This window comes from Piliocolobus tephrosceles, chromosome 8 (assembly GCF_002776525.5).
Source record: "Piliocolobus tephrosceles isolate RC106 chromosome 8, ASM277652v3, whole genome shotgun sequence".
NCBI lineage: Eukaryota > Metazoa > Chordata > Mammalia > Primates > Cercopithecidae > Piliocolobus > Piliocolobus tephrosceles.
Window position 1 is genome coordinate 117,393,692 of NC_045441.1, and position 25,520 is coordinate 117,419,211.

The 25,520-nt window shown below is 53.9% G+C and overlaps 1 protein-coding gene across 1 annotated transcript in view; it reads left to right on the forward strand.

Moving 5' to 3' along the window:
* SND1 (staphylococcal nuclease and tudor domain containing 1) overlaps nucleotides 1–20,913 on the forward strand; it is a 438,355-nt gene extending 417,442 nt beyond the window's left edge. Inside the window, exons 17-24 of the mRNA XM_026454383.2 lie at nucleotides 2,787–2,975; nucleotides 9,651–9,792; nucleotides 13,028–13,151; nucleotides 14,012–14,081; nucleotides 15,256–15,369; nucleotides 17,793–17,996; nucleotides 20,150–20,194; nucleotides 20,306–20,913. Of these exons, the coding sequence (XP_026310168.1) occupies nucleotides 2,787–2,975; nucleotides 9,651–9,792; nucleotides 13,028–13,151; nucleotides 14,012–14,081; nucleotides 15,256–15,369; nucleotides 17,793–17,996; nucleotides 20,150–20,194; nucleotides 20,306–20,371 (954 nt within the window). The 3' untranslated portion in view covers nucleotides 20,372–20,913. The remainder of the gene's footprint in view (nucleotides 1–2,786; nucleotides 2,976–9,650; nucleotides 9,793–13,027; nucleotides 13,152–14,011; nucleotides 14,082–15,255; nucleotides 15,370–17,792; nucleotides 17,997–20,149; nucleotides 20,195–20,305) is intronic.
* Nucleotides 20,914–25,520: the final 4,607 nt, after the last annotated feature.

Sequence of the window (25,520 nt, forward strand, 5' to 3'; positions counted from 1 at the left end):
TGCCTTTGTTTGAGAAATTACTGTGGCTGTGGCAGCTGTAATAAAAGGGAACAGAGCCCAATGGGCGACAGTTTTATCTCCATCTACAACCCAAGATGGATTCGGTGGCAGCACTGTGCCCAAGGCCAGAGATTTCTTTCCTCTGCAGCTGCCTGGGCCCAGGGACTTCTCAAGCCCAAGTTAGCATATCGATTGCAGGCGACAGGCTGGTTAAGTGTGAAGTTGGTGCTCACCTGCCCAGGAGAGCCTGGCTGCACCCTGCAGTGTTGGCCCCAGGTGTGGCTGCTCGTTGCTGGGTTCCTTCTCACATAAGCCCTGGAGAAAGGCGAGCATGTGGATTGCAGCCTCAGAGAGCGAGGTGTGAACATGGGGTTTGCCACGTGTGTTGGGGGTCTGAGCATGGCCACCTCACAGGATAGACAGCAACTGTGCATGCCTGGTTGCCTCTGTGCCTATCTCCGACGTTCTTGTAGCAACCCCAGCAACCCAGTGCCAAGAGACACACTGGCCCACCACAAGCTGTCTGGGGGCCTGCCAGGCCTGGAGAGAGGCCTTGTGTCCACGCAGGACAGACATCCTTGGTTTTAGGGAAAGGACACTTGGCTACTAAAATTGTGGAAGACAAGAGGTCAGGGAATGCAGAAACCGATGTGGGCCTGGGCTCAGTGTTGGCTGGGAACTGTATCAGCTTCATTTGCTTTTGGCCAGGAGCCCCCTACACACAAGGCAAGCAACCTCACTGTTCTTCCTTCAGCTTCCCCAGAATTCCTCTAGGATGCTTCTTGACCGTAGCATGTTTGATAAAGCTTGGCAAGTTAGGATGAACAAGAGATAGTCTTCTCGTGTATCATTTTGCCCCTCACAGGTCTTGTCCACGCCTATCACACTATCCCCACCACCTGCCCCAACCCCTGCAGGCATGACAGCCTGTTCCCCATTCCTGGCCTCCCCCTGGAGGGGGCGCTCGGTCTTCCAGTGGCCAGGCTTCTCCTGTGTTCCAGCGCCCTGGGCATTTGCAAGGTGGATCCAAGGTGTTGAAACCTGAGCAACCTCAGATTTTGCCCACCTGCCCTTCTCCCCTACAAGAGTAGGTCCTTTCAGTAAGTTAGTTGCCAAAATTAGAGACAGGAGAAACCAGTTTTAACAGCCACAGGCACTGGACTCTGTCGTGTAGTGCAGGCACTGGGTCAGCCCAGGCCAGCACTGGGGCCAGCACTTTTGCCCAGGCTCCACCAGTGAGCTGCAGGGTCCTGGATGGTGGAGGGGGCAGAGGTGTGGCAGTGGAAAGAAGGGCTGCTCCTGAAACAGAAGGCTGTGGAAAGCGGGTATTAGGGAGGGGGAGGGTCTTTTCTGCCAGGAGGCAGTGTACAGAAGGCATTGGGGAAACCTGGATTCTGCTCTCAGCTCTGCCCCTTAATAGCTACACTTCTCCAATGCCACCTACAGAATCAACATGGACTGAACCTATATGTTCTCCATTATCTCTTTTTCTAACCCTAATAGACTCCACACATCCCCTTCTATACCACACTCCAACTTCAGTCATCGTTGAACCTGCATTTCCTCTTGAAGGATTAAATGTGGGCCTCAAGGACGGAGAGGGTGTTTAAGAATGGGAGGAAGTGAAGGTCCTGCCTGCCTGGCCCTCCTGTTTTCCTCCCCGCTACCTTCTCTCTGCACACCCAGACCACCGTGTCCTTCTGGGGAGGCATGTCACCCAGTGTCCCTCATCCCTTCTAACCTTCTATCACTAGCTCCAGCTCAGACTTCGAGAATTCCCAGGTATTTAGACATTCGTTTTATTGCCTAATCGAGCTTGAAGGCTTTAAATTAATACAAGTTTTTACATTTGGCAGCAAAGACATGTATAGGCCCCTTTAGCAGGGAAAAAAAGAGGTTAGGAGAGAATCAAAGAAGGAATTTATCCTGGGCTGTGGCCTTCACAACGTAGGAGCAGCAGATCAGCTACCACGAGGGCCACGATCCTGAGGCTGTCCTTTTAGAAAAGTGGTCAGTGCTAGGTCTGGGGTCCTGGGTCCTCGGGATGAGACAGTCAGTGGAGGAGGCCTTGAGGCCTGTGGAGATTCCTTGAGGGCCCTGGGGTTCAGCCACAGCCCACACCCTTCTGGCCACTCCTGCGGGATTGTCACTCACTGCCCTTGCGCTGATACATTTCCTGCCTACGTCTTTCTGCCTCTCCTGTCCTCTCTCCTCTCTTCTCCTACTTTTCATGCAGCCACTTTAATTACCTTCATTAGACATGAATTCATTCAGCTGTACCAGGAAAAGCAGCCTCTCTCTCCCCAGGGGTTGTCTCGCTCCCTAAGGACCTGTCTGTCTTCTAGCACAGAGCTGGGGTGGGTGCTGAAGAGGGGGAGGCACCAAGACCTCTTTCTGCTTCTTCACTTGCTCCTGACCTTCAACTGCGCGTTCTCTCTCTCTCTCTCTCTCTCTGTCTGTCTCAGGTTAAGGAGGGTCCCATTTGCCCCGGTAGCTTTCTGCCGCAAGGAGGGGAAGGGGCTCTGAGAAGAGAGGCGAGTTTTGGGGTGTGTCTGTTCCCGTGAGAGGCTGAAATTGAAGGGTTCTAGGGGTTCCCAGTGCAGGCACTGCACCAGGCTCCCGCTCTTCTTCCCCATTCCAGCTGCTACTGCCACATGGAGTGAATGTGGCAGCGGCTGCTAAGGCCTGTGAACCCAAGGCTTCGGCGCTGCTGTCCTCCCCACAGGCACAGCCCCTGCACGCCCAGGCCTGGCCCCCGCAGGCTTACGCCTGTCTCTCTGTCCCAGGTGGAGGTGGAGGTGGAGAGCATGGACAAGGCCGGCAACTTCATCGGCTGGCTGCACATCGACGGCGCCAACCTGTCTGTCCTCCTGGTGGAGCACGCGCTCTCCAAGGTCCACTTCACCGCCGAACGCAGCTCCTACTACAAGTCCCTGCTGTCTGCCGAGGAGGCTGCCAAGCAGAAGAAAGAGAAGGTACGTGTGGCAGCCCAGCCGTGCTCTCCCTGCCCTCCCGTCCTCTTCACACACTAATGCTGCTGCCTCCAGAGAACTGCTGCTTCCAGGAGGAAGTCGTTCTGTCATCCCCACACTGAGTAGCCCAGGAAGGTGTTGGTCTCAGACCCCACACCAGGGCCACACACAGGCGAAGAGAGGCTGCCAGCTGAGGTGTCCTCAGCCACAGCCTGTTGCAGACCTGAGGTGGGCCTGGGCTGCCAGCCCAGAATGTCATCAGTGATCCCAGGCCTGCTCAGGTGGGCCTGAAGCAGAAAGCTGTCTAGGTGACCGTGGAGCCATGGGACAAAATGCATGGGGCATCCCTCCCTCCCCAGCCCTGACCCTTCTCTGTCAGTGCCCTCAGAGGGACTGTGCAGCCCAAGCCCACATCTGAATTTCCTTCACGTTGCCCCGTGGGGAAACAACCCCAGGAGAGGCCTCAGCTGTTAGGACAAGAGATTTATAACCCGTCAGTCTCTGTGGGCACCACACTGAAGAGACAAGGGGGATGGGGTAGAAAGCGGCTTTTGGAAACCAATCGACAGTTGAGGAATCCAGTAGTTTGGAGGTGGGAGCCAGGCTCACTCAGCCTGTTGCTTTTGACTTATAGCCCGGCCCTGATAATGGGGATAAATCAGCCGGCCACCAATTTGTCAGGGCTCCTGTGAGCTTGAGGAGAATTCGTGGGACAGCCGTGCTGAGCCATAAATTTGTTCCAGGAATAAATGCTTCCTTTCCCATGGGGCAGCCATCTGGCTCAAAACTCACTTCCCAGAGCCAAGGCCCAGACACCTGCCAAAAAGAGTCAGGGGCATTGAGGCCCCAGAAGCACCACATTCTTCACCAGCCCCAAGCAGCTGCGTCCTCATTCAGGGCTTCTCTTTGCCCCTCAGGACTGTCCTCCTGGATCTCTCTGTATCCGTTCTTCCCATCCCCTGGGGATTGGGGCAGGCAACCAACCCCTTGGTGGTAGAGGAGAGTGGAGGTAGAAAGACTCCAGGGAAAGGTGGACCACAAAGCTAGCACAGATGAAAGGGACGGTCGGTGCCCTGGAGGAGGCAGCCACCATGAGACCTCAGAGGAGATTCCCACCTCCTGCTCACATCAAGCCTCCTCCTCCCAGAATGAGGGGGAAGCAGGCAGCCTCAGCTCCTACAGGAAAGGAGTCACATGGCTTCTTCCTGGATTTCCTGCTTGTGACAGCTGAACTTAAGACTGCCACCCCCATGTCCTCTGCCTGCTGCAGGGAGAGGGGGGAGAGGCAGCACTGGGGCCTCCTGTTTAAAGGTTGGCACTTTCACGGAAGACTTAGCAGCTGGGGGTAGAGTGGCAAGCCCCAGAGTCTAAGGCCCAGAGGCCAAAAGCATCTTCATCCTGGCCCTGCTTCCTGGCTTTTCAGCAGTGAGCGCAGAAGCCACCTTTTCAGAGCTGGGCAATCCTCTACCCTCTGAGAGTAGAGACCCTAGAGGAACCCAGAGGAGCACAGGGAGGGGACTCTGGCCTGAGATGGAAGGGTGGGTTCCCTGCCAGGGGCTGTGCTGAACTCAGCATCATTATTTACTGCACAGTGTGTTTGTCTGAAAGAGCCCAAGTCACCATTTTGCTGGTGCCACTTGATGATGCTGAGGAGTAATTACCAGTGATTAATTACTTACATGGCCTGTGTGTTTTTATTCTAGTCCAATTAAAAAGCAGTGCACAACTCTCAGTGCTAGGGCCTGCCGCCTCCTGGGTCCCTCTCCTGCAAATCCCAGTCTGCTCATCAAGGATCCTGAGGAACCGAGGCTGGCTTTCTTCCTGCAGGAGGAGCTATTTCCCAGGAGCAACACTAGCAGAGCTTTGTAACAGCTCTCAGAGTTGGCTGGACCCCGATAAGAGCATCTGGTGGCCGGCTGCAGGACAGTAACTGAGTATCTGGGGTGTACCCAGCCTTGTCCCACTTGACCCCACAAGGGCTGCCTTACCTGTCAAGAGACAGTGGTTATGAGATCCTGTTAGCATCAGGATGCGTGACTGTTTGTGCCTGTAGGTAACCAAGGAAAGGTAATGCTGAGGGATTTTGTGAGACCAGGAAGTGCAGAAGGCTTTGGGAGTGTGATTATGTGTGCATGCATTCATGAGTGTGTCTCTCTTGGGGAACCTGATAATGCTGGTTTCCCAGCTACGAGGGCTTAACTGCCTCCCTGCTGAGTGTAATTCCTCCCTGTGCCCTGTGGATGCCTCCTCAGTGAAGAAGGTGATAGGGCCCTCCACTTCCCTGGCAGGAGGTAACCCCCACCTCCTCCTCAACGGCCCTGAATAGACCTGAGGACCAAGGAGGGAACCACAGATGGCAGATGCCTGTCCCCACGCCTTAACCCTACCTCACACATGTGCCCAGCAGGGCCCTGCACAGGGCTAGATTGGCCATCGATTGGCTTTTATTGAGCTTGGCTTCCCTGCTGCAGGCCCAAAGGCCTCCGCCACCTTGGCCCCTCGCCAGCCCCACCCCTGGAGCCTTGCAAGCAGCAATGTTAAACAGGATTTAGAAAGGAAAGACTCCAGCCAATGGATCCTCAGTCCACAGTCCCCATCACTTGCCAAGAGAAGGACCTGGGCATCCCTGAGGATGAAGTGCAGGGAAGAGAGAGGGCCAGGGCGGGGAGAGGACAGGAGAGACAGCCTCCATTCCTGACCTGCCTGGTCTGTGCCTGGCTTGATGGGCTCTTTCCCTCAGGGTGGCCGGAGCAACAGAACACAAGAAGCCCCAGATTATAGAGGGGACCCAAGCAAGACAGGAACTTGCATGGCAGAGCAGCCTGGAGCAGATGAACAGGCAGGAGGGGCCTCCATCCACCCTTCCCAGTCTTGCTCTGTAGCCAGGGCCATTGGGGGTACCAGCAGTGCCCGCCATCGGCAGAGCTCCACCCTGGCCTTGGCCTGGAGAGACACTTCCCCCACCTGACCGCAAACCCTGCCATCAGTCAGCTGGGACAGTCTCTCCACAACATTATGCTTAATAACTGCCTCTCCACGTGCTCAGAGGTGGTCCATGAGCAAGGGCAGACTGTCCTATGGTTGGCTCTCCCAGCATTCCTGGGCCCTGCTGCTTAGGTCAAGCTCAGGACCTCTGCCCAGCTCTTTGGCCATAGAGGCTCTTCCCCAGCTCCTCCATCTTTCAAGAGTCTGGGGTAGAGCCATACAGCACTAATTCTCTGTGTCTGGGTGTATAATTACTATTCCTTCTGGAAAGGATCTTTTGAGTTTTCCTCCGCATCTCCCCAGAGGTCCAGGAAGAGGAGCAGCTACAGTGGGGATTCCCAGAAACCAGCTTCTTGTGGGAAATCTGAGCTGTGAGGGCTGAGGATGGCTGTGGAAAGTGGCTAGGTCTGGCAGGTGTCTTGCCAGTGAGTGTGTGTCCTCCGTGCACCCCGGCTGTGCAGAAGGGCAGCCTGAGTCAACATGGGCAAATGCACCCTTGTTCTAAGGACGGGGACAAGGGCAGCCACGCCTTTCTTAGCTGACTGACTCCTTCCCACCAAGGGGCCACCTGGCCAGCCTGCATGTACCAGCTTGCCCATGTGGCTGCAAGTCGCAAGGATCAGCTGCTCACCTCCATCCCCACAGGGAAAGAGAAACCCATCATGGCTGCACTACCTGAAGGGCCAAAGGTCAGCCTCTCCTAGAAACAGAGTTCCTTTATCTGAGGAGACAGCTGTCTCTCTCCTACCCTCTAGATGCTTCTTGGCAACCTCGGGTGCCAACCACTTTGTGTATGGAGACACCTTGCTTCTGCTGTCTTCTCAATTCAGGTGGCAGTTTGCACCACCCCACCCACCACAAAGTGAGCTGTGGCACCTTGTCACAGGACTGGCCCTAGTGCTGGGGACTGAGGGCCATCCTCAAGGCTTTGGTTTGCATCTTCCTTAACCTCACACCTGCTGCCCACCTGAGCCTGCTGGGAAAGAAGCTGAGACCTGATGCTGTCGCCCAAGGCACTTTTACTTGAGGAGTCTTTAGCATTTTCTGCTTTCACCCTGTCAGTGTGTTCCTAATTCAACAACACTGCTGAGGGGCCGCCTTCCCCGACAGCCAAAGGAGCAGGGTGGGGCTGGGATGGGAGCCCTCAACAGCTCGCAGGCTCAGGGCCCATGGTCCACTCAGGAACCAGCACAGAGTGCCAGTCTCTGTTAACAAGCTCAGTGCTGGGAAAGGAGTGAGCTGGCAGGAAGAGGGAAGGGTCCCTGCGTGGGATGCAGAGGGCATGCTGAGGGATTCGGGACTGCAGGGGTGCCTGCTGGTGGGGATGAGGGGGCAGACTCCTGGGACAGGAGGGCTCCACCCCAGCTCACTTAAGGTCGTGCTGACAGTCTCATCTCTGAGACCGAGCGAGTCCCATTGATCCTCAGAGCTGCAAGGGTCCCAGAAGGGCTGGGAGCCCAGGTGTCAATAGGAGTGGCTGGCTAAGTAGATACCAGTGAACTTCCAGCTTCGGAGGCCCAGGGGGAAAGCCTCAGGCTTATCAGGATATAGGCTTGGCATGGGAAGCATTTATGGCTGTCTCCCTCTCCCCACTGCCCCCCACTCCCACCCCTAGCCCTTTCACAGGGAAGCCCACAAGCTAGAGACCCACTTCCCCACATGGGCAGGGAGGCCCTTGAGGGATTAGGGCCTCTGTCCTGACTAGAGGCAAAGCTGTGGATTAAAGTCCTGCTGCCTGCCTCCTCCCCTCTGGCCAGCCAGGGCTTGGGGCACTAGAAGCAGCAGCGTGTACAGAGATCTCTGGTGATGGGAACAGGTGTTAAGGTATCGGGAGCCTGGAAGATGAGAAGGGGTCAGGAGCTATTTGGGTAGGAGCCCAGAGCACCAGACCAGGGGCCCACAAGCCTAACCACAGAAGCCACTGCTTGGTGTAGGATGGTAGAAAGCTTGGGCCTGGGAGATGTCTCAGTCATTCCACCATAGCCGCTCCTTCTAGTGGAAGAACCCACACCGACACTCAGGCCGCATTAAAGGCAGAAGTGTGGGGTCTCGGTTGAGCCAAGGTGGTTCCAGAATTCCAGCATTCCTGCCCTTCTGCTGTGTCCTGAAGCTCCTGAGGAATCTGCATTTCAGCTGCGAGAGAAGAAAAGGGGACCCAGAAAAGTTTGACCAAAGTCAAACAGCAAGTTCAAAAACAACAGGGACATGAGGCCTCATCTCCCTCTCCACCCCTCACCAACAAACAGCTTTTTCCTCCTGGTTGATACCAATGCCAAATGCCCCTGGAAGAGCTCTAGAGCCAGGCTGCCTATGTTTGAATCCTGATTTCACTACTTCTGGCTGCAAGCCTGTGTACCTCAGTTTTCCCATTTGTAAAACAGGGATAATATCAAGACCTACTCAAAGGGCTGATGTAAGGACTACATGAATTAATATTTGGAGAATGTTTAGAATGGTACCTGGCACCTAATAAGCACATAAGTTTTGGGCAAATACTTTTAATCATCCTTATTCCTGTGTGTGTCTTTGGGACCCCAAGCGTGATCCAGTCTCTGGACTCTCCCACCCGCCCTTCCTGCTGCTCAGCTGGAAAGCCACCCCCCTCCCCTGCTCTGACAGACCTCACCATTTGGATAATCTTCTGGCTGCAGGATTGGACTTGACACACTGTCACGTCAAATCAGCTTCTGAGCCACTGCAGCCCTGACAGCACAGGGCTTGGGGAAGGAAGGGAGAGAGGAAAGGGTGGAGAGCTCATGGCCCAGCTTCTGGGCTGAGGTCAGAGCAACCTGCTGGAGGTGAGGAGGATGGAGAAAATGCTGAGCAGAAGCATTCTCGGTGAGCTCTTCCCCAGCCTAGGGCTGCGGCTTGGACTGCCTCAGGAGCACCAGGGGCCCTGTGACAACAGGAGGTCCTGCAGAATTCAGAGGTGCCCTGCAGAGGGCCACGGGGAAGGGAGATGGGGAGCCGGAGCAAGAGAGGTGCGGGTGTGAGGAGCCCAGAGCCAAAGAGTTCATGAAAGCAGGGCTCTCACACTGGGACGGGCGTGAGATGGCCTGGGAGTCTGGTTTTGCTCTTTTTTACTCTCTCTGGGATGCTCAGAACAGATTGTAATTTGGTGAGCCTGGGGTAGGATCCGGGGCCTGCATTTTTAATAAACTCCCTTGTTGGTTCTGATGCCTGCCCGAATTTGAGAACTGCTAGATGAGAACTTTAGAGAGCCCACCTTTCCCCTCCGAGATAGAGGGCTTCAGGGGCTCAGCCTGGTGTGAATCCAGTGCCCCACAGTCACTCACCCGGGGCCGATCCCATTTGCCCAAAACCTCTTTGCCAGTGTCTTGTTTTTTCTTCTTCTTCTTCTTTTTTGAGACGGAGTCTTGCACCGTCGCCCAGGCTGGAGTGCAGTGGCATGATCTCGGCTCACTGCAACCCATGCCTCCTGGGTTCAAGCGATTCTCCTGCCCCAGCCTTCCAAGTAGCTGGGACTACAGGCACCCACCACCACACCCAGCTAACTTTTTGTATTTCACCATATTGGCCAGGCTGATCTCGAACTCCTGATCTCGTGATCCACCTGCCTCAGCCTCCCAAAGTGCTGGGATTACAGGCATGAGCCACCACACCTGGCCTCCCCGTGTCGTTTATGACTTCACTTCCTCACCCTCTTCTTACTTCTGCCGACTGAACGTGCAGGTCTGGGCCCACTATGAGGAGCAGCCTGTGGAGGAGGTGATGCCAGTGCTGGAGGAGAAGGAGCGATCCGCCAGCTACAAGCCTGTGTTTGTGACCGAGATCACTGACGACCTGCACTTCTACGTGCAGGATGTGGAGACCGGTGAGTGCTCAGGCCGCTGGCTCGTGGTTCCTTGCTTGGTCCAGCCGGTGCTGCCTGGGGGTAGGGGGCCTCTGCCCAGTGGGTGGGAGGAATGCTGCCTAGGCAGTCCAGGAGCCTCCCCTGAAGAGCTCACGTTGCCGCCTCTGTCCCCCTGCCTTGTCCCACTGCTCCTCTGGGCTTGGGGTTATTTTAGGAACCTTCACATGAGCCCTGCCGTGGGCTCAGGCATGGAGGTGCTGCCGGGCAGGTCCTCTGAGAGCCGGTGAGATAACTAGGTTTATCTGGGTGGAGCTCTGAGCCTCTTAGGTGATTGTTTGTTCCCACACACTCCTGACTATGCTGGGCAGGAGGATTTGTAGCCCCCAGAGTGTGTCAGTCATCAGCCAGGCATCGCTCAGCCCCTTTCCCTCTGGGGGAGCAAGGAGTGGTGCTGGGTTTGTCTCTGCTGGGGTTTCTCCTTCTGTAGAGGTTAACATAGCCCTGAGTGATAGCCAGTTTCCATGGAAACTGGCAGCGCTCTAAGGGAAGACATTCCCGGGCAGTCTCTGAAGGACCTTCTCCTCCTTCCATCCTGAGTGGTGTACACTGTTGCCAGAGTCCCCTGGGCAGAAACCTGGGGTTTCTGGAGGCCAAAGGGCAGGAGAAAGCTCTAGCAGCCGCTGGCTTGACTCCACTTCCACCCGCTTATACTTTCCATCCTGACCTCCCTCTTCTCATGGCCACCCTGTGCAGGGAAACAGTTGAGTTTGGAGCAGAAGGAAAAGCTCTTAGAGCTGCCTCTGGATCCCAGGAAACAAATCATGGTAGGCAGAGGTGGGCAGAGGGAGCTGGAAGTGTCAGTGACACTCAGGCAGTCCCCCAGATGGCAGGACACAGCTCTGCCCAGCCTCCTCAGCCCACCCCAGGCCAACTCCAGCCCCGTCTCAGCCACTTCCCTCTAATGCTGTTTCCCAGGCAGCTGCCTTTGTGGCAGTGTCATTTCACCAGGAAAAACTTGACCATTCCTGGCCCTGGGCTGGCTGTGCTTAAAAAGGAAAAACGCGAAGGGGAGGGGTAGAGATGGAGCCGATGAGCCTTTGGGATTAGGTTCTCTTGAGGTCAGCCACAGTCCTGCTGAAAGCTGCTCCAGCAGTTGCCCTGGGAATAAAATCGGGCGGTGGCCAGCCTCTAGGGCTGGGTCATGTGACAGGGAAAGAGTCTTGTAGTGGTGGTCTAGGTAGGAACAAGAGCTGTTCCTGGGCAGAGGAGCCAGCTAGAATTCACCACCCCTAAATCCCCACCAGTCCCCCAGAGAACTTGAGCAAAAGGATGCGATCACTCCCAGGCAGGCTCCACTCAGCCGCTGGGACCTGCTGGGGAGGACCCGCCTTGACTCAGAACAAGCCCCTGAAGTCTTGGGGAGCAGAAATCTGAAGCAGAAAAGAAGAGAAAAGAGAAAACCATGTGTCCTTGGAATGCTGGAAGAGAAGGAAGTGAGGCCCTTCCTGGCAGGCCACCTGGGGATGTGTGGTGGTCTCCAGAGAGGAAGGCCCCTGCCCTCTGGTGGCTCCGTGGTATCCATGGAGATAAACCTCAGAATCCACAGCCCCCCTCTGCTGAAACCTTTCATCCCCTCTCGGGGGGCATCTTGCCCTGTCTCCCTTCTTTCAATTAAAGTCTGTCTTCGAGAAGGATCTGACAAAAACATTGCCATTAGCTGCAAATGACCAGAGAGTCTCTGTAAGGACCTCCCAGCGGGCTTTGCCTGTTGGCAGGAGGCAAAGTCCTGCTTCTGTTGCCTTGGAGCCAAAAAATGAAAGTAGACCAAGTTAGGGAGGAAGCTGTCTGTCAAGGCTTCTTAATCCCTGGAATTTCACTGTCTGTGGTAGGAACACTGTCTAAAGAGAATTATAGAGGGCTGACCACTGGGTAGGGGGAGGGGCAGCTGCTACCTTCAGGCATCTGTCCTGTGGATGCAGGACCAGTGGCCTCTGCAGCAGCCTAAGAGTGGACACACATCCCTGCATGCTTATGCAGAGTTTATTTTCAATGCAGCTGAATTATTAAGCACCTTGCATGCATTGGGGATTCTACCAGGCCTTGCGTGAGTAAACAGAAAGAAGTGAGCTATGGTCTATGCCCTGAAGGAGCTCACAGTGTAGTAGCAGGTAACTTGTAAGGCTGACTGTGGCAAGTGTAACAACAGACATATGTTGCTCCCTCCTTATAGCACTGCCTTGGGCCCTGAAGATAAAGAGAGGACTCCCACACTTAGACTACACATCCACAGTCACCCTCCTTGCTTCCGAGAGGAAAGGGGCAAAAAGGGTCTGAGACTGAGCTAGAATCAGGGCCAGAGGGGACATAAAAAGGGAAGCCACAGGGGGCTGATGCCTCCCAGAGTCAGGGTGGGAGGATTCTTTAAGGAGCCAGGGAGAGACACTGAGTAGGCCCTGAGTGTTGCCAAAACAGGCAAAGGCAGTAGGACTGCTGACCCAAGGTCAGAGTGCTTAGGGAAAGACAAGGTAGGGAATCCCTCCTCCAGTGGATCAGGGGCCCTGAGTAGCGGGGTGGGACAGTAGAGCCCAGCCCGGCAGCACTGGAAGTCCTGTTCAGCATGGATCTTGCAGGATGACAAGGGTCAGAGTGGCCAAGTTTGAATAATACTGAGACTCTAGGCCCTGATCCAAGAATTCCTCCCCCATCTTCCATGGCTTCAGTTCCGGGGCCTTTTCCACAGTGGTGTGGGGCCCATCCTTCATCCCTACTTTTGCCCCCTGGGAGGCAGTGGACAGTGGCTTCTGTCAGTTACCACCTCTGTGACCCAGGCCAGGAGCTGGCCTTGTAGAAATGCAGTACAGGCTGGCCAGCCCTCACCCTGAAGGAGGCTGTTTGGCATTGTCCTTGCTCCCTGTCTTCTTGCTTTCTCCACCTCCTTAATCAAAGCTCAGGCACATCCCAAGGGCTCCCACACCCTGGGCCAGCAGACTGGAGAGCTGAGATGGCAAGGCTGTGTGTGCCTTTAAGGCCCAACGTGTCAGCAAGTCACCAGTGCCACTTCTGAAGGCATGATGGCATGAAACCTCTGGAGTGAGGACCAAGAGGGCTTCCCCGCATGGGTTGGGGACAGAGCCAGTGCTGCAGTGCCTCCCAGAATTTCACATTGAGCTCCCTCCCCAACCCCTCCCAGAAAAACTCCCCAGAGGCTTCGAGGAACCCAGCACCCAGGTCTCACTGCACTCTTCCTCCCTGGCAGGCACCCAGTTGGAGAAGCTGATGGAGAACATGCGCAATGACATTGCCAGCCACCCCCCTGTAGAGGGCTCCTATGCCCCCCGCAGGGGAGAGTTCTGCATTGCCAAATTTGTAGATGGAGAATGGTAAGCCACTTGGAAAAGCAAGGCAGAGTCTTGAGCAGGAACGATAGCAAGGCTGTCCTCAGGCCCCAGGCGTTGCCTTAGCAGTCTGCTTTCCCCAACTGGTTAATGATGGCCCCCAGCAACTCTCCTGAGTGCCCCTCTTCATTGCCCACAGCCCATCTGGGGCCTCGCTCTGGCCTGTGCACCCCCTGCCAGACAGAAGTGGCTCCTTCCTTCTCTCCTGGGGGATTCCAGAGTGGGAGCCCTGGCTGGCTGGCTGGCTGGCTGGCTGGCTGGCGGGGCTGTCCAGCACACCCCTCACCTCACCCAGGAAGAATGATGTTACACGGGGCTGAGGTAGAGGCTGGGCCACGGTAAGCCCATACCAGCTGCGTGACCCTCCTCCCCGGCTGTCTAGGACATGAGCAGCAGTGCTCACAGGCCAGAAGAAAGTCGCTGATGTGTAATCTACCAACGGAGGGCCCACGGCCTTCCCAGGGTGACGAAGTGACTTGGATGTGTTCCCTGCTGCGGCCTCCCAGACAGATCTGCTGGCTAATTACAGCTGCTGTTTAGTGCTCTGGGTTTAAACAGCAGACATCAATCTAGTCATTAGTCTTGTTGCTTTATGCCCCAAGGACACATTAATCTGCTCCACATGCTCCTTTCTCCCTCTTCTGCTCCCAGCTATGCTCTGATTCCATTAGGTGGTGGCCACAGTGCCCGAGGCTGGGCCTAGATGGAGTGCAGTAACTGTCCCCTGTGACACCCGTTGAACCTGGGCAGGAAAATGCTGTGCCCCTGCCCCACCATTGCTGAGGCTCTGGGAGCCCAGATTCCTCAGGGCTGTGTCTTGAGCTCTGCCCATGATGCCATTGCAGGTACCGTGCCCGAGTAGAGAAAGTCGAGTCTCCTGCCAAAGTACATGTCTTCTACATTGACTACGGCAATGTGAGTGTTGGGGACCAGGGTGTTGGGGGGGCTATCAAACAGCAGCCCCCGGGTCAAATCCGTCTGATCTCTCCAAGGTCCTTCTGAGCTTACCAATAGAACAATGAGCACTGGGGCATCTCTGCTGTGCGTGTAACAAGCCAGGCCCCCTGAGTGACCTAGCAAAACTGGGGTCTATGACCAGTGGCTGCAAGCACTGATAGGTCCCACGTCCAGACCCCACAGATGAGTGTTCAGCCACACCCACAGTTCCTCTTCTGCCTGAGGTCTCTGCAGAATGGGGGCAGGGCCTCTGTAGCACTTGGAGGGCCTTTAAACCCACAGTTCCTGGTATTCAAGCCAAACTGGGTGTTTGTTCCATGCGCTAATCCCCAGCATATCCCCAAACTCAGGCTTGCTGGGAAGGGACAGTCACAAGGTGACAGTGACTGGCACCCTTGGGAGAAGAGTCTCTCCAGCTGGACCTGGGAGTCTACTGACAACTCCTGGGAGATTCTCTTTAGGAACAGCAGCGAGCTGGTGAGAAAGCTGTCGTTCAGGAGGGTCAGGAGGGTGATGCTCCTGAGTCATGACTCCGCTTGTCTGCATTCCTCCCATACCTTCCTCAAGGGCTAAGACTGAGGATCTGTTAATAGAGATCCCAGAGCTGGGCCATGCTCCCAACCCATCTCCTGGGAATACACAAAGGAAGAGGTCCTGCCAGATGAGGGCGAACCCAGATGCCTGGGCCAGAACCACAGGCAGGCCCAGTGACCACAGGAATACTTGTCTTGGTGTGCTCCCCTAGCCAGCAGCTGGAGCACCCCCTGGCCTGTGGGAACGTAGTCAGGGAACCCATGTCACAGACAGAAGGGCATTGGGAGGAAATGGAAAAGCGATTAGAGTCCAGTTATACTGTGATTGTTTTCATGGGAACCACTAGGTGTGCCAGCACCAGGCCCAGACTGAGGCTGTGAGCCACAGCTCCCCATCTACTGCTGGACCCGCAGGGCACGTTCTCCCCAGGCTTCACCCACTGGGGAGCCTTTGTACGTGGCAAAGTGGAACCAAGTCATGGGACGAACAGGGTGGCCCAGAGTTAGCATTCCCAGAGGCCTGGCCACAGAGAGCTGTTCTGTGAGAGAGCAAGGGGGCAGCGAGTATGTGACATGTTGGCCTGCTGCTTTCTCTGCAGAGAGAGGTCCTGCCATCCACCCGCCTGGGAACCCTACCACCTGCCTTCAGCACTCGGGTGCTGCCAGCTCAAGCCACGGAGTATGCCTTCGCCTTCATCCAGGTGCCCCAAGATGTAAGTCTGGTGTCTTCCTCCTTCCAAAGGGTACTGTCCACTGACACTCAGCCGCTGCTGCAGCCCTCATGGGCTGACAGGAGAAGATGGAAACTATGACGGTGTCCTTAGTAATAGGACTCAAGAGATGGGAAGTTGAGGAAGATGCTACCGAGGCGGTAGTATTAGAGCATTCCAGCTAGTTCATAGAAGCAGGTAGGCCAGGCTGCATTTGGACAAAGACTAGACCACCACAGCTGGATCCCAGGGGGCTTTTGGGCAGTGGCAGGAGATGATCGGGCAGTGGCAGGAGGTGAGATGGGAAAGGCCTTGATGTCGTGGGCTTGTCTACCCTGGCAAGGAGTTTATTCTTTGTGCTGTATAGGCAGGAGGAATGTGGCACCATTTCTAGGAGAAGTGTGACATGGTCCAAAATGTTTCTGAAAGTTAGTTCTGATGGCATAGTGAACAGAGGGACTAGAAGGAATGGGTGGGAGACAATTATAACAGTCCAGGCTAGAGACGAAGGTGGCGCTGGGTTTCTTATGTGTGGATATGTTGCTGTTGGCCAAGGAGAATGAGAAGGAGCAAATTTGGGCAGTGGGACCTCCAGGCAGACTTAGAGTTTTCAGATGGGGAGTGAGATGAGACCTGGAATGTATGGGTCTGTGTAGTTAAAACCGTGGTGCTGTACAAGATTGCCCAGATTGAGTATGTGGAAGGTGTGATGGGGAGGAGAGAGAGTATTAGGAAGTGCTGGGGTCCTGCCATCTGAGAACAGGAGCCCAGAGGCAGCATGTGCAGCCAGAGAGGAGAGAACCCATGCTGTGGGTCATGGATCCCCTCTATCCCCAGAAACAGAAAGCCGGTCTGCAATGTCCAGATCCCCCGGGAGCTCAGGCAGGTTGAGGCTTCCCAGGGGCTGCCCTTGGCTTTAGCTTTGCGAAGGTGCCTGGTACCTGGAGTAAGAGCTGCATGAACACCATGGTTGGCACCGTCACCAGATAAAAGGTGCAAATGAAGAATAAGCACATTTACTCTCCACCTTTTCACAAAGTTGCTGAAGGGCAGGAGAGAAGCAACAGAAAATGCTGAAGGCAAGTATCACAAAACAGGTCGGCGAAGACAGACATGTGGAGTCAGGTGCAGTGGCTCACGACTGTAATTCCAGCATAGGAAGCCAAGCAGGGAAGATTGCTTGAGGCCAGGAGTTCAAAACCAGCCTGGGCAACATAGTAAGACCCTGTCTCTTAAAAAGAAAAAAAAAAATTAACTTGGTGTGGTGGCACACGCCTGTAGTCCCAGCTATTCAGGAGACTGCAGTGAGAGGATCCCTAGAGCCCACAAGTTCAAGGTTGCAGTGAGATGATGGCACCACTGCACTCTGGCCAGTCCCTATCTCCTTTTTTTTTTTTTTTTTTTTTTTTTTTGAGATGAAGTCTTGCTTTGTCACCCAGGCTGGAGTACAGTGGCACAATCTCGGCTCACTGCAACCTCTGCCTCCCAAGTTCAAGCGATTCTCCCACCTCAGCCTTCCGAGTAGCTGGGATTACAGGTGCCCGCCACCACACCCAGCTAATTTTTGTATTTTCAGTAGAGACAGGGTTTCACCATGTTGGCCAGGCTGGTCTTGAACTCCTGACCTCAGGTGATCCACCCACCTTGGCCTCCCAAAGTGCTGGGATTACAGCGTGAGCCATCACACCTGGCCTAGTCCCTGTCTCTTAAAAAAAAAAAGACGGAGACAGAGGATGTCATGGACTTAGTGCACTGGAGCAAGGTCCTGCAGGAGATAGGAAGTGAGAGGACACCAAGTGTAAGTGAGCTTTGAGTGGGAAGAAGTCACTTCTCCTTGGAGACACAAGGCAGGCAGGTGGGAGCACAGGGTAGGAAAGAAAGGGGTCACTTGCAAATAGTCTCTGGCTGAGGGCAAGGAAAAGAAAAGAAAAGGGGAAGACTTCCTATCCAGAGCCTGTTTCTACCTCACCAGGGTTCTTTCTGTTTTTGTTTTGTTTTGTTTTGTTTTGAGGCTGAGTCTCACTCTGTCACCCAGGCTGGAGTGCAATGGTGCAATCTTGGCTCACTGCAGCCTCCGCCTTCTAAGTTCAAGCAATTCTCATGCCTCAGTTTCCTGAGTAGCTGGGATTACAGGTATGCGCCACCACGCCCAGCTAATTTTTGTGTTTTTGGTAGAGATGGGGGTTTCACTGTGTTGGCCAGGCTGGTCTTGAACTCCTGGCCTCAAGGGGTCCACCCACCTCAGCCTCCCAAAGTGCTGGGATTACAGGCATGAGCCACTGTGCCTGGCCAGCCTCACTAGGGTTCTCTGGGGAGTGAATTACAGGCCCCTGCTAGCCAGACTTTCTTGGGAGTCCATGGACAGGAGCTGGGGCCCAAGTGGTTGTTCTCTGGCTTGCTCTGACCTGAGTGTGTGTCTGCTCCAGGATGATGCCCGCACGGACGCCGTGGACAGCGTGGTTCGGGATATCCAGAACACTCAGTGCCTGCTCAACGTGGAACACCTGAGCTCCGGCTGCCCCCATGTCACCCTGCAGTTTGCAGATTCCAAGGGCGATGTGGGGCTGGGCTTGGTGAAGGAGGGGCTGGTTATGGTGGAGGTGCGCAAGGAGAAACAGTTCCAGAAAGTGGTACGTGATGTGGAGAGGCAGCCCCAGCATTGCACCACCACCCTCACAGAGAAGGGGACTGTTCCATAAGCCAGGAAGGGAGCAGGGAATCCACCATCCTGCTGTTCCTGCTGGGGAAAGATAATGGATTTGGGTTTGTTGGGGTTTTTTTGTTTTGTTTTAAAGTTAATTACATCCCAAATTAATTGGCTGCGGGTTTGGCTGAGAATGCAGCTGCAAACTAGAGCGGAAAGCTTCCCTCCCCATGTACACCCAGGTGACAGGCGAGAAAGCTTTGCCAGGGGCGTTGTGGAGAGGATCAAGGCCTGTCCTTCCCGCTCTCCCAGTCGCACTCTCCAACAGACAACTTCCAAGGCAATAACCAACTCCTGATACCCAGTGCCACCCTGAGCCAGAGCTGTCGAGGCAGCACCAAAGGGCCCAGAAGGACTCTGCCACACAACCCTCCGGCTGTTTGGAAAGCCCTGTGAACTTGGAGTCCTGCCTCCACCATTCTGAGAGGAGAAGCCAGCCTCCTGAGCCCCATCTCCCTGCTTATGAAGTGAGGGGAGCACTAGCTGCCTTGCCACTTCTCAAGGCTGATCATGACAATCAGTACGCTCATACCTGGGAAATAGCTTGCACTGCGCAGCCATTGGTAATTAGCTTTGGGCTCTGGATACAAGGCAGCCCCTTCCACCCAACATTATACATTTCTGAGTCCCTCTCTACGCTCTCACCAAGCAGCCACTGAGGCCCTATTGCAGACCAGCCCTGCTTCCCAGCTGGGCTGAATCAACGACCCATCCAAGAGGGCCAGACTGGGGGAAGCTCGGCGCCCCACAGAGCTGCTGTCTCCCAGCAGAAAGTGATGAGAGGGCAGCAGGATGTGGCCAGCATCTCCCTGTGTTCCCTCAGAGACAGGGGCAAGAAAGGCATGGCATGAAAACCAGACACTCCTCCTCTTCATCTTGCTTCCATTTGCCCACTGCTCTCCCTTCTCCCAGCCCTCCTGGCCTTTCCTCTCTTCCTCAAGCACCGCAGGCCCACATAATGTGTTGGTGGCTGTGCAGGCTGATGACACACTGGAACAAGACACCCCTGTGGATTGCCACTGTGTCTCAAGAGAAGCCCAACCCCTAGGCCCCTCTGGATAGACCCCCACTTTCCTTAGGAGATGGCTCCTAGGAGGTCAGCTTCAGCCTCCCTATAGAATTGGAGATGTTAATGTACGGCATATGAAACTGCCCATAATGCCTCTGCTATGTAGAACATTCCTTCTGCCGCAGTCCCTGAGATAAACACAGAACATGGGTTCATTTATTTGTTCATTCTATCAGCAGACATTTATTGAGGGCCTATGGTATATCAGTGAGCAAGAGACAGTACCCCTGCCCTGAGGAGCTTACACTCAAGCGTGAGGAGACAACAATTACAATGAACATAATAAGGAAATTAAATAAGATATTAGAAGATGATAACTGCAGTGAAAAAATAGAGAGAAGTGGAATCCAGGGAGTCAGGAATGGGAGGGGAAGGTTGTATTTGTATTGTTCTTGTTTGGTTTGCTTTCTTTTGAGACCGGGTCTGGAGTACAGTGGCGCAGTGCCGGCATCACGGCTCACTGCAGCCTTCAACTCCCTGGCTCAAGTGATCCTCCCACCTCAGCCTGCCAAGTAACTGAGACTACTAGCAGGCGTACATGGGCCACCATGCCTGGCTAAATTTTTTCATTTTTTTATAGAGATAGGGTCAGCCTGGTCTTGAACTCCTGGGCTCAAGTGATCCTCCTGCCTTGGTCTCCCAAAGTGCTGCAATTATAGGTGAGAGCCACCACACCTGGCCTAGGTTGTAATTTTAAATGGGGTTGCCCGAGACCTCATTAAGAAGGAGATACTTCACCACAGATCTGAAGCAGGTGGGAGAAGTAGCCAGGAGCACGTGACCAGAGGAGCATTCCAGGCAGACAGAAGAGCTAGTGCAAAGAGTTAAGGGAATAAGCCAGGAGACTAATGTGATTGTGTTTTGCATTTTAGTCTGAGGGAACTAGGCGCCATTGGATGGGCTTGAGCAAGGGACAGCTGTGGCCCTGACCTGAGCATTCTGCAGGGTCCTGCTGGCTGATCATTTGAGGGCACCCCCTGACCACTCCCTTTCCTCTCTCGTCCCTCCAGATCACAGAATACCTGAATGCCCAGGAGTCAGCCAAGAGCGCCAGGGTGAGTTCTTGCCTTGGGAGCCCTGAGAGGGCACTGAATTGAGGGGTTTGGCCCTCTGAGTTCCAGTGGGTCCCATATCCCTGAAGAGCTATTTTCTGTTCTTTATTACAGCTGAATCTGTGGCGCTATGGAGACTTTCGAGCTGATGATGCAGACGAATTTGGCTACAGCCGCTAAGGAGGGGATCGGGTTTGGCCCCCAGCACCGCTCACGCCATTCCCTCTTCCTCTGCCGGGAGGGCGTTTTCAACTCCAAACCCCAGACAGGGGTTGTAGATTGGGTCCAGCTTTGCTTCAGTGTGTGGAAATGTCTTGTAGGGTGGCATTGGGGCTGGTGGGGGGGTGGACCCCAAGGCTTTCTGGGGCAGACCCTTGTCCTCTGTGATGATGGGCACTGCTATCCACAGTCTCTCCCAGTTGGTTTTATTTGGAGGTTTGTGGTTTTTTTAAAAAAGTCCTCAAATCAGGAAGGAACATCAAAGACTGTGTCCTAGTGGAGGGAGTAATCCTAACACCCAGGCCGACTGCCAGCTGGCACCTGCCTCTATCCCAGACTGCCTTCCTCCCAGCTCTCTGTCCAACTGTTGATTATGTGATTTTTCTGATACATGCATATTCTAAAATGCCAGTGTGTTCACATCTTTGCCCTGGCCAGCCCATTCTGTATTTAAAGCTTTTGAGGCCCAATAAAATAGTACGTGCTGTCTGCAGCCCTTATTGGTCACAGTGTGGTCCAGAGCGTGGAGTCTTGGCGGCTTCAGCCAGGAGGAGACCTGGACACTTGAATGACCCCCAAGATAGTCATCCAAATGCCTGGACATTCTCCCTAAAAATAGAGCCAGCTGGGGAAAGCAAGGCAGGTCTTCAGAGTCTGAGCAAGCAACTCCTGGCCCCAGTAGGCACCGCTTGGCACCGTGGCCCTCATGCAGGAGGCCACAGGTCTTTTTTGACTTATTGCACATGGCTGTTTTCAAGGACCTTAGAGAGTTAGAGCAGCTTAGCCAGCAGCACCCAGGACAATTTAACCACTGTGAATTGCTGGACCTAGCCTTAGGCAGACGCTGCCAGATCCCCAAGAAAGGATTCAAAAGGAAATCAGCTGAGAGAAATGAGGTGATTTCCCTAATTCCTGCTATGGCTGGGATAGAGTGGGTTAGAACGCAGGCCCCCTGGTTCCTCCCTGGAGAACAGAGCTGGGAGAACCGGCTTCTCCAAGAGGGACCCAGGTCCCAGGTGAGAGGCCTGTCCGCTCCAGGTTAGCCGTTGCTCATGTCTGACTTGATAAGCTCTCGCCAAAAGTGCTCAGGTAGAACTGGCCCTGGAGCTCAGAATCCTCAGGCTGCGTGTAGCCCATGAGGGAGGAGCCACAGTGGTGTGAGGCCAGGAGTCCCAGGGAGAGAAAGTCAAGTGTGAGAGTCACCACTCCCCACGCCCACAGTGTCCAGCGCCTCATTATTCCTCCACTGACAGCATTACCTGTGTGCTCCTTCCCCTCCCTGGCACATTACTTCGGTGAAACTTGGCGGCACGTCTTTCTGACAGCCCCACATCCCACCAGCATTTTGATCTGGGGTGATACTCCAAGCCGCCGTATAAAATTGACCCTTTGATCCTGGGGGATACAGGGAGAGTCAGTGGAGGTGGTAGGGCCTGGCTGGCCAGATCTCATTCCTTAGCCAGAGGTCCTGCCGTAACACACACTTGTTCTGGCCAGGGCTCTTATGGGGTTCTCATGTGTGCTGCTTATACTCAAGGTGCACTATATGTTAAGAGAGGTGAGGATGGGAAGAACCAGGGAGGGGCCATGGGGAGAAATGTTGAGTCAGTTCAACTCCAGAAACACTAGTTTCCCTTGGTCCTCTTGGGGACTCACAGTTTCTACTTGCAGTGCCTCCGGCTTAGCCAGAACAAGTTCTTATACTGTGTGAAACAGACCCTTTATGGTCCAGTAAACTGCTTCCCTTGACTACGTGCAGCCCCTTAGGGGGCCCAGGAAGTCAGGAGGGGTGTGGATGATTACTTAGTGTGAATCTCTCCATCATCCCCACTCCTGGAGAAGCTGTCCTGCCCCCAGCAGAGAAGCACACTCTCACCATAGTTTCTGGTTTTATTTTTATCCATCAAGAAGAGAATGTCCATCTCATCTATTTCTTGACCTCCAAGGTACTTCTGGTAGGGTGCAATGTGTATTCACAGTGAACACAATCGGCAGAAGGCAAGATGCCAGCCCGCTCTTTTGTGAAAGGGTCTGAAATCATCTCACGGTCTTCACAGTTGCCTTGGTTACCTCTGCACCCAAGGATAAACTCTCCTTAGTTTTCCAATTGAAATTATGCCTGAGCCTTCCCACTTCGGATTTTTTTCTCTTCCAAGGCTGGTTGAGACAAAGGTCAGATCAGTCACCAGGCAGGAAGGCGCTACCACAGCTTGTCTGGTTTTGACCCCAGCTTGGTGTTTCTCTCTGTATCACATCTGCCAAGTTCCTGAGGTGTGACCTGGATAGGGCTGGGACCAGGGTGAGGCAAGCCATGCGCCAAGGGTGCAGATTTGAAGGAGGCACTCGCCGAGTGCGCACACGTCGGCATGTTCTATTTTCATCTGTAGCTGTCCACTCAGCACCAGCCCTCGCACCAGTAGCCACAAAAAGCTCTCCACAGGTTCCTCCCACTCCCCCTGAGTTATAAAACTTGCACCTTGGCCTCAGGATCATGGGTTCTGCTTCTCCATCCACCTTTCCTGTTGAATAGTGAAGTCTCTTGAGCACCTGTTATCCATCCGTTTAGGCTTCCTCCAAACAGGGAATAAGACCCAGATAGTGCCAAGCACAGTACTGGGTCCAGTGAGTGCCAAGGTCATCTCTCTGGACTCTCGAGGAGGCAGCAGATGCCATGCTATCTATAACAAGCCACAGCAGTGGGTGGTGCCCTGGGACTTTAAGGGACAGAGGCCCTGACCCAGGTGGCTGGGAGGTTTCCCAGAGGAAAGGAAAAGAACTGGGGCTAGCAGATGGCAGGAAGGCATTGCTTATCTCTGGGCAGGTTGAGGACTCTCCTGGTCTCTGAGGGTGGATGCAGCAGAGCCCAGGACTTGGGAAAGCCACCAGGGAAGTATTGGTGCCTGAGACTCCTCCACAGCGACCTCATCTCCCTCCTCTTGCTAGTGTACAGGATCAGTAGGGAAGGCGGGCAGTGGAGAGAAAGGCTCCCGTGACTGCCTCCATTTTATTTATTGGTTTGATTATTTCTGTGTCCTGGGGAGAGAGTCAATGGACCCCTTTTTTTTTGCATTAGCCCATGTTGGGAAGCAATGGGGATGGGCTAGAAAGCTGGTGCCTCAGGAGTGGTTATTGATGTCCTAATTACAAGAGGATGCTAATTTAATTTGAACCTAATTACAGTGCACTACCCTGGGTGGCATGTGTTTTAATAATTAACGTCCTTCAGATGCGTAGGCGTGTAATAATATTTACATTAGGTTGGCCAGCAGCCTGAGGAGGCGGGCTGGGGGCCCATACACCACCCTCTCCCTGGACAGCTTGGCTGCGAGCAGGTGGGGAAGAAGGCACATGGGTCCTAGCTGGCAAGTATCTTGTCATCCTTCCCAGGGAACATGCTTGGGCCTCATTTCCAGCCACTTCCTTGACCCAGCAGGCAGCTTTGCGCTGTGGGGCACCATGCTGGAACTCTGGAATACATCAAGACTGGCAGGATCAGGTCTCTGGGCTCCAGCTCCAAACCCACCTCCCCAACCCCACTCTACCACACAGGCATGTTTCTGGCCTCCTCAACCTGCCTGGTTCCATCCTGGGAAGGGCTTGTTTAAGGGGGAGTTTACGAGGGAGGAAGGAGAGCTGCTTGGTTTTTCTTCATTCCTTTAAGGGAAATAACATTTATAAGGAAATAGACACATTCGAAAAGGTGCACAAATGAAAAGGGTACCGCTCAAATACAAAGTGAACATTACCCACATAAACAGCGCACACACCGAAAAAGAGCATCAGCAGCCCCTCATGCGCCCCTCCACAGCCGCTCTCACCCCCAAAAGTAACCCCTCTTCTATCCCAGTAGATGATTTTGGCCTATTTTGTTTGTTATGTTTTTATGTTGATTTGTTTTTCTTGCTTTGTGTAGCTTTACATTTTACGTAAGGGGACTCAAACCATATGTATTCTTATGTGCCTGATGTCTTCCACCCAGCACACCTGTGAGATTCATCTGCGTGGTTAGGTTCGTTTTAGTTTGTGTATTTTGTGTGGTCCATTGTTTGAATACACCACTCCTTGATTATTAGAAAGAAGTCAGACACTGAGCTGTCTGCTAGGACTGTGTCAGGCCCTAAAGGAGAAATCTGCTCACATTAATTATGCAACCAGGGGCAGAAGGTGACACAAGATGAGAAGGGGAAGCAAGATGACGGGGCAAGGCAGTTCCATCCCCAACAATCCCAGAACAGTGTGCTTGTCCGTGTGACCCCTGTACCCAGCCTTTCTAAGCTTCCACAGCTAGGGAAAGGGCCTACCAGCAAGTCCAGAAGCCAAGCAGAACCAGGGGCTTCAAAATGGGCCATGGGCACTTTGGTGTCTTCACCAGGTCTCACTAGGCACTAAGTGTGGCTGGCAGGCCAACTACATTAGAATCACCTGGGGTGCTCGTTAAAATACAGCTTCCAAAAATAGTGCCAGAACTATATTAGGAGTGGGGGGGGGGGGGTAAGTGAGCTGAGTCCTCATCTATCATAGCAGGAAGACAATGGGTAATGTCTGAAGTTGATAAAACAGGAACTAGCTTATTATTTAGCACTAAGATAGTAACCATCAGATCAAAAACATGATTAAAAGTGGTTGCCTGTAGGAAGCACACTAGGGGTGGGAAGGGCTGCTTTTTATTATAATTTACTCTGTCTACTATCGAATTTTTTTTAACCATTTGTGTTTCCAGTGGTCTTTTTAAATTTATTGTCATGTAACTATACATGTATCTAAGTGCCACTCCAGACCTACTGCCCCAATCCCCATGGGGTGGGGCCTGGGGATCCACTCTAACAGGTGATTCTGATGAGTCCTCAAGTTCAAGAATTGGCTATCACTGTCCAAACTCATGTTATACAATGAGAAGGGAGATAAAGTGACGTGCCCAAGGTCACCCAGTTTATTAATGGCAGGGCCAGGAATAGAAAACAGGTCTCCGGGCCACAGACCTATGATTTTTCTCCATCATGGCTTTCACCTTGGAGGGTGTCCATCCCAGCAGGCCTGGCCCTCGGGGACCTGCAGGGTGAGGTGGGGTCCCAGTTCAGATGAAGGAGGCTAGGGTGTCATTGCACAGGGC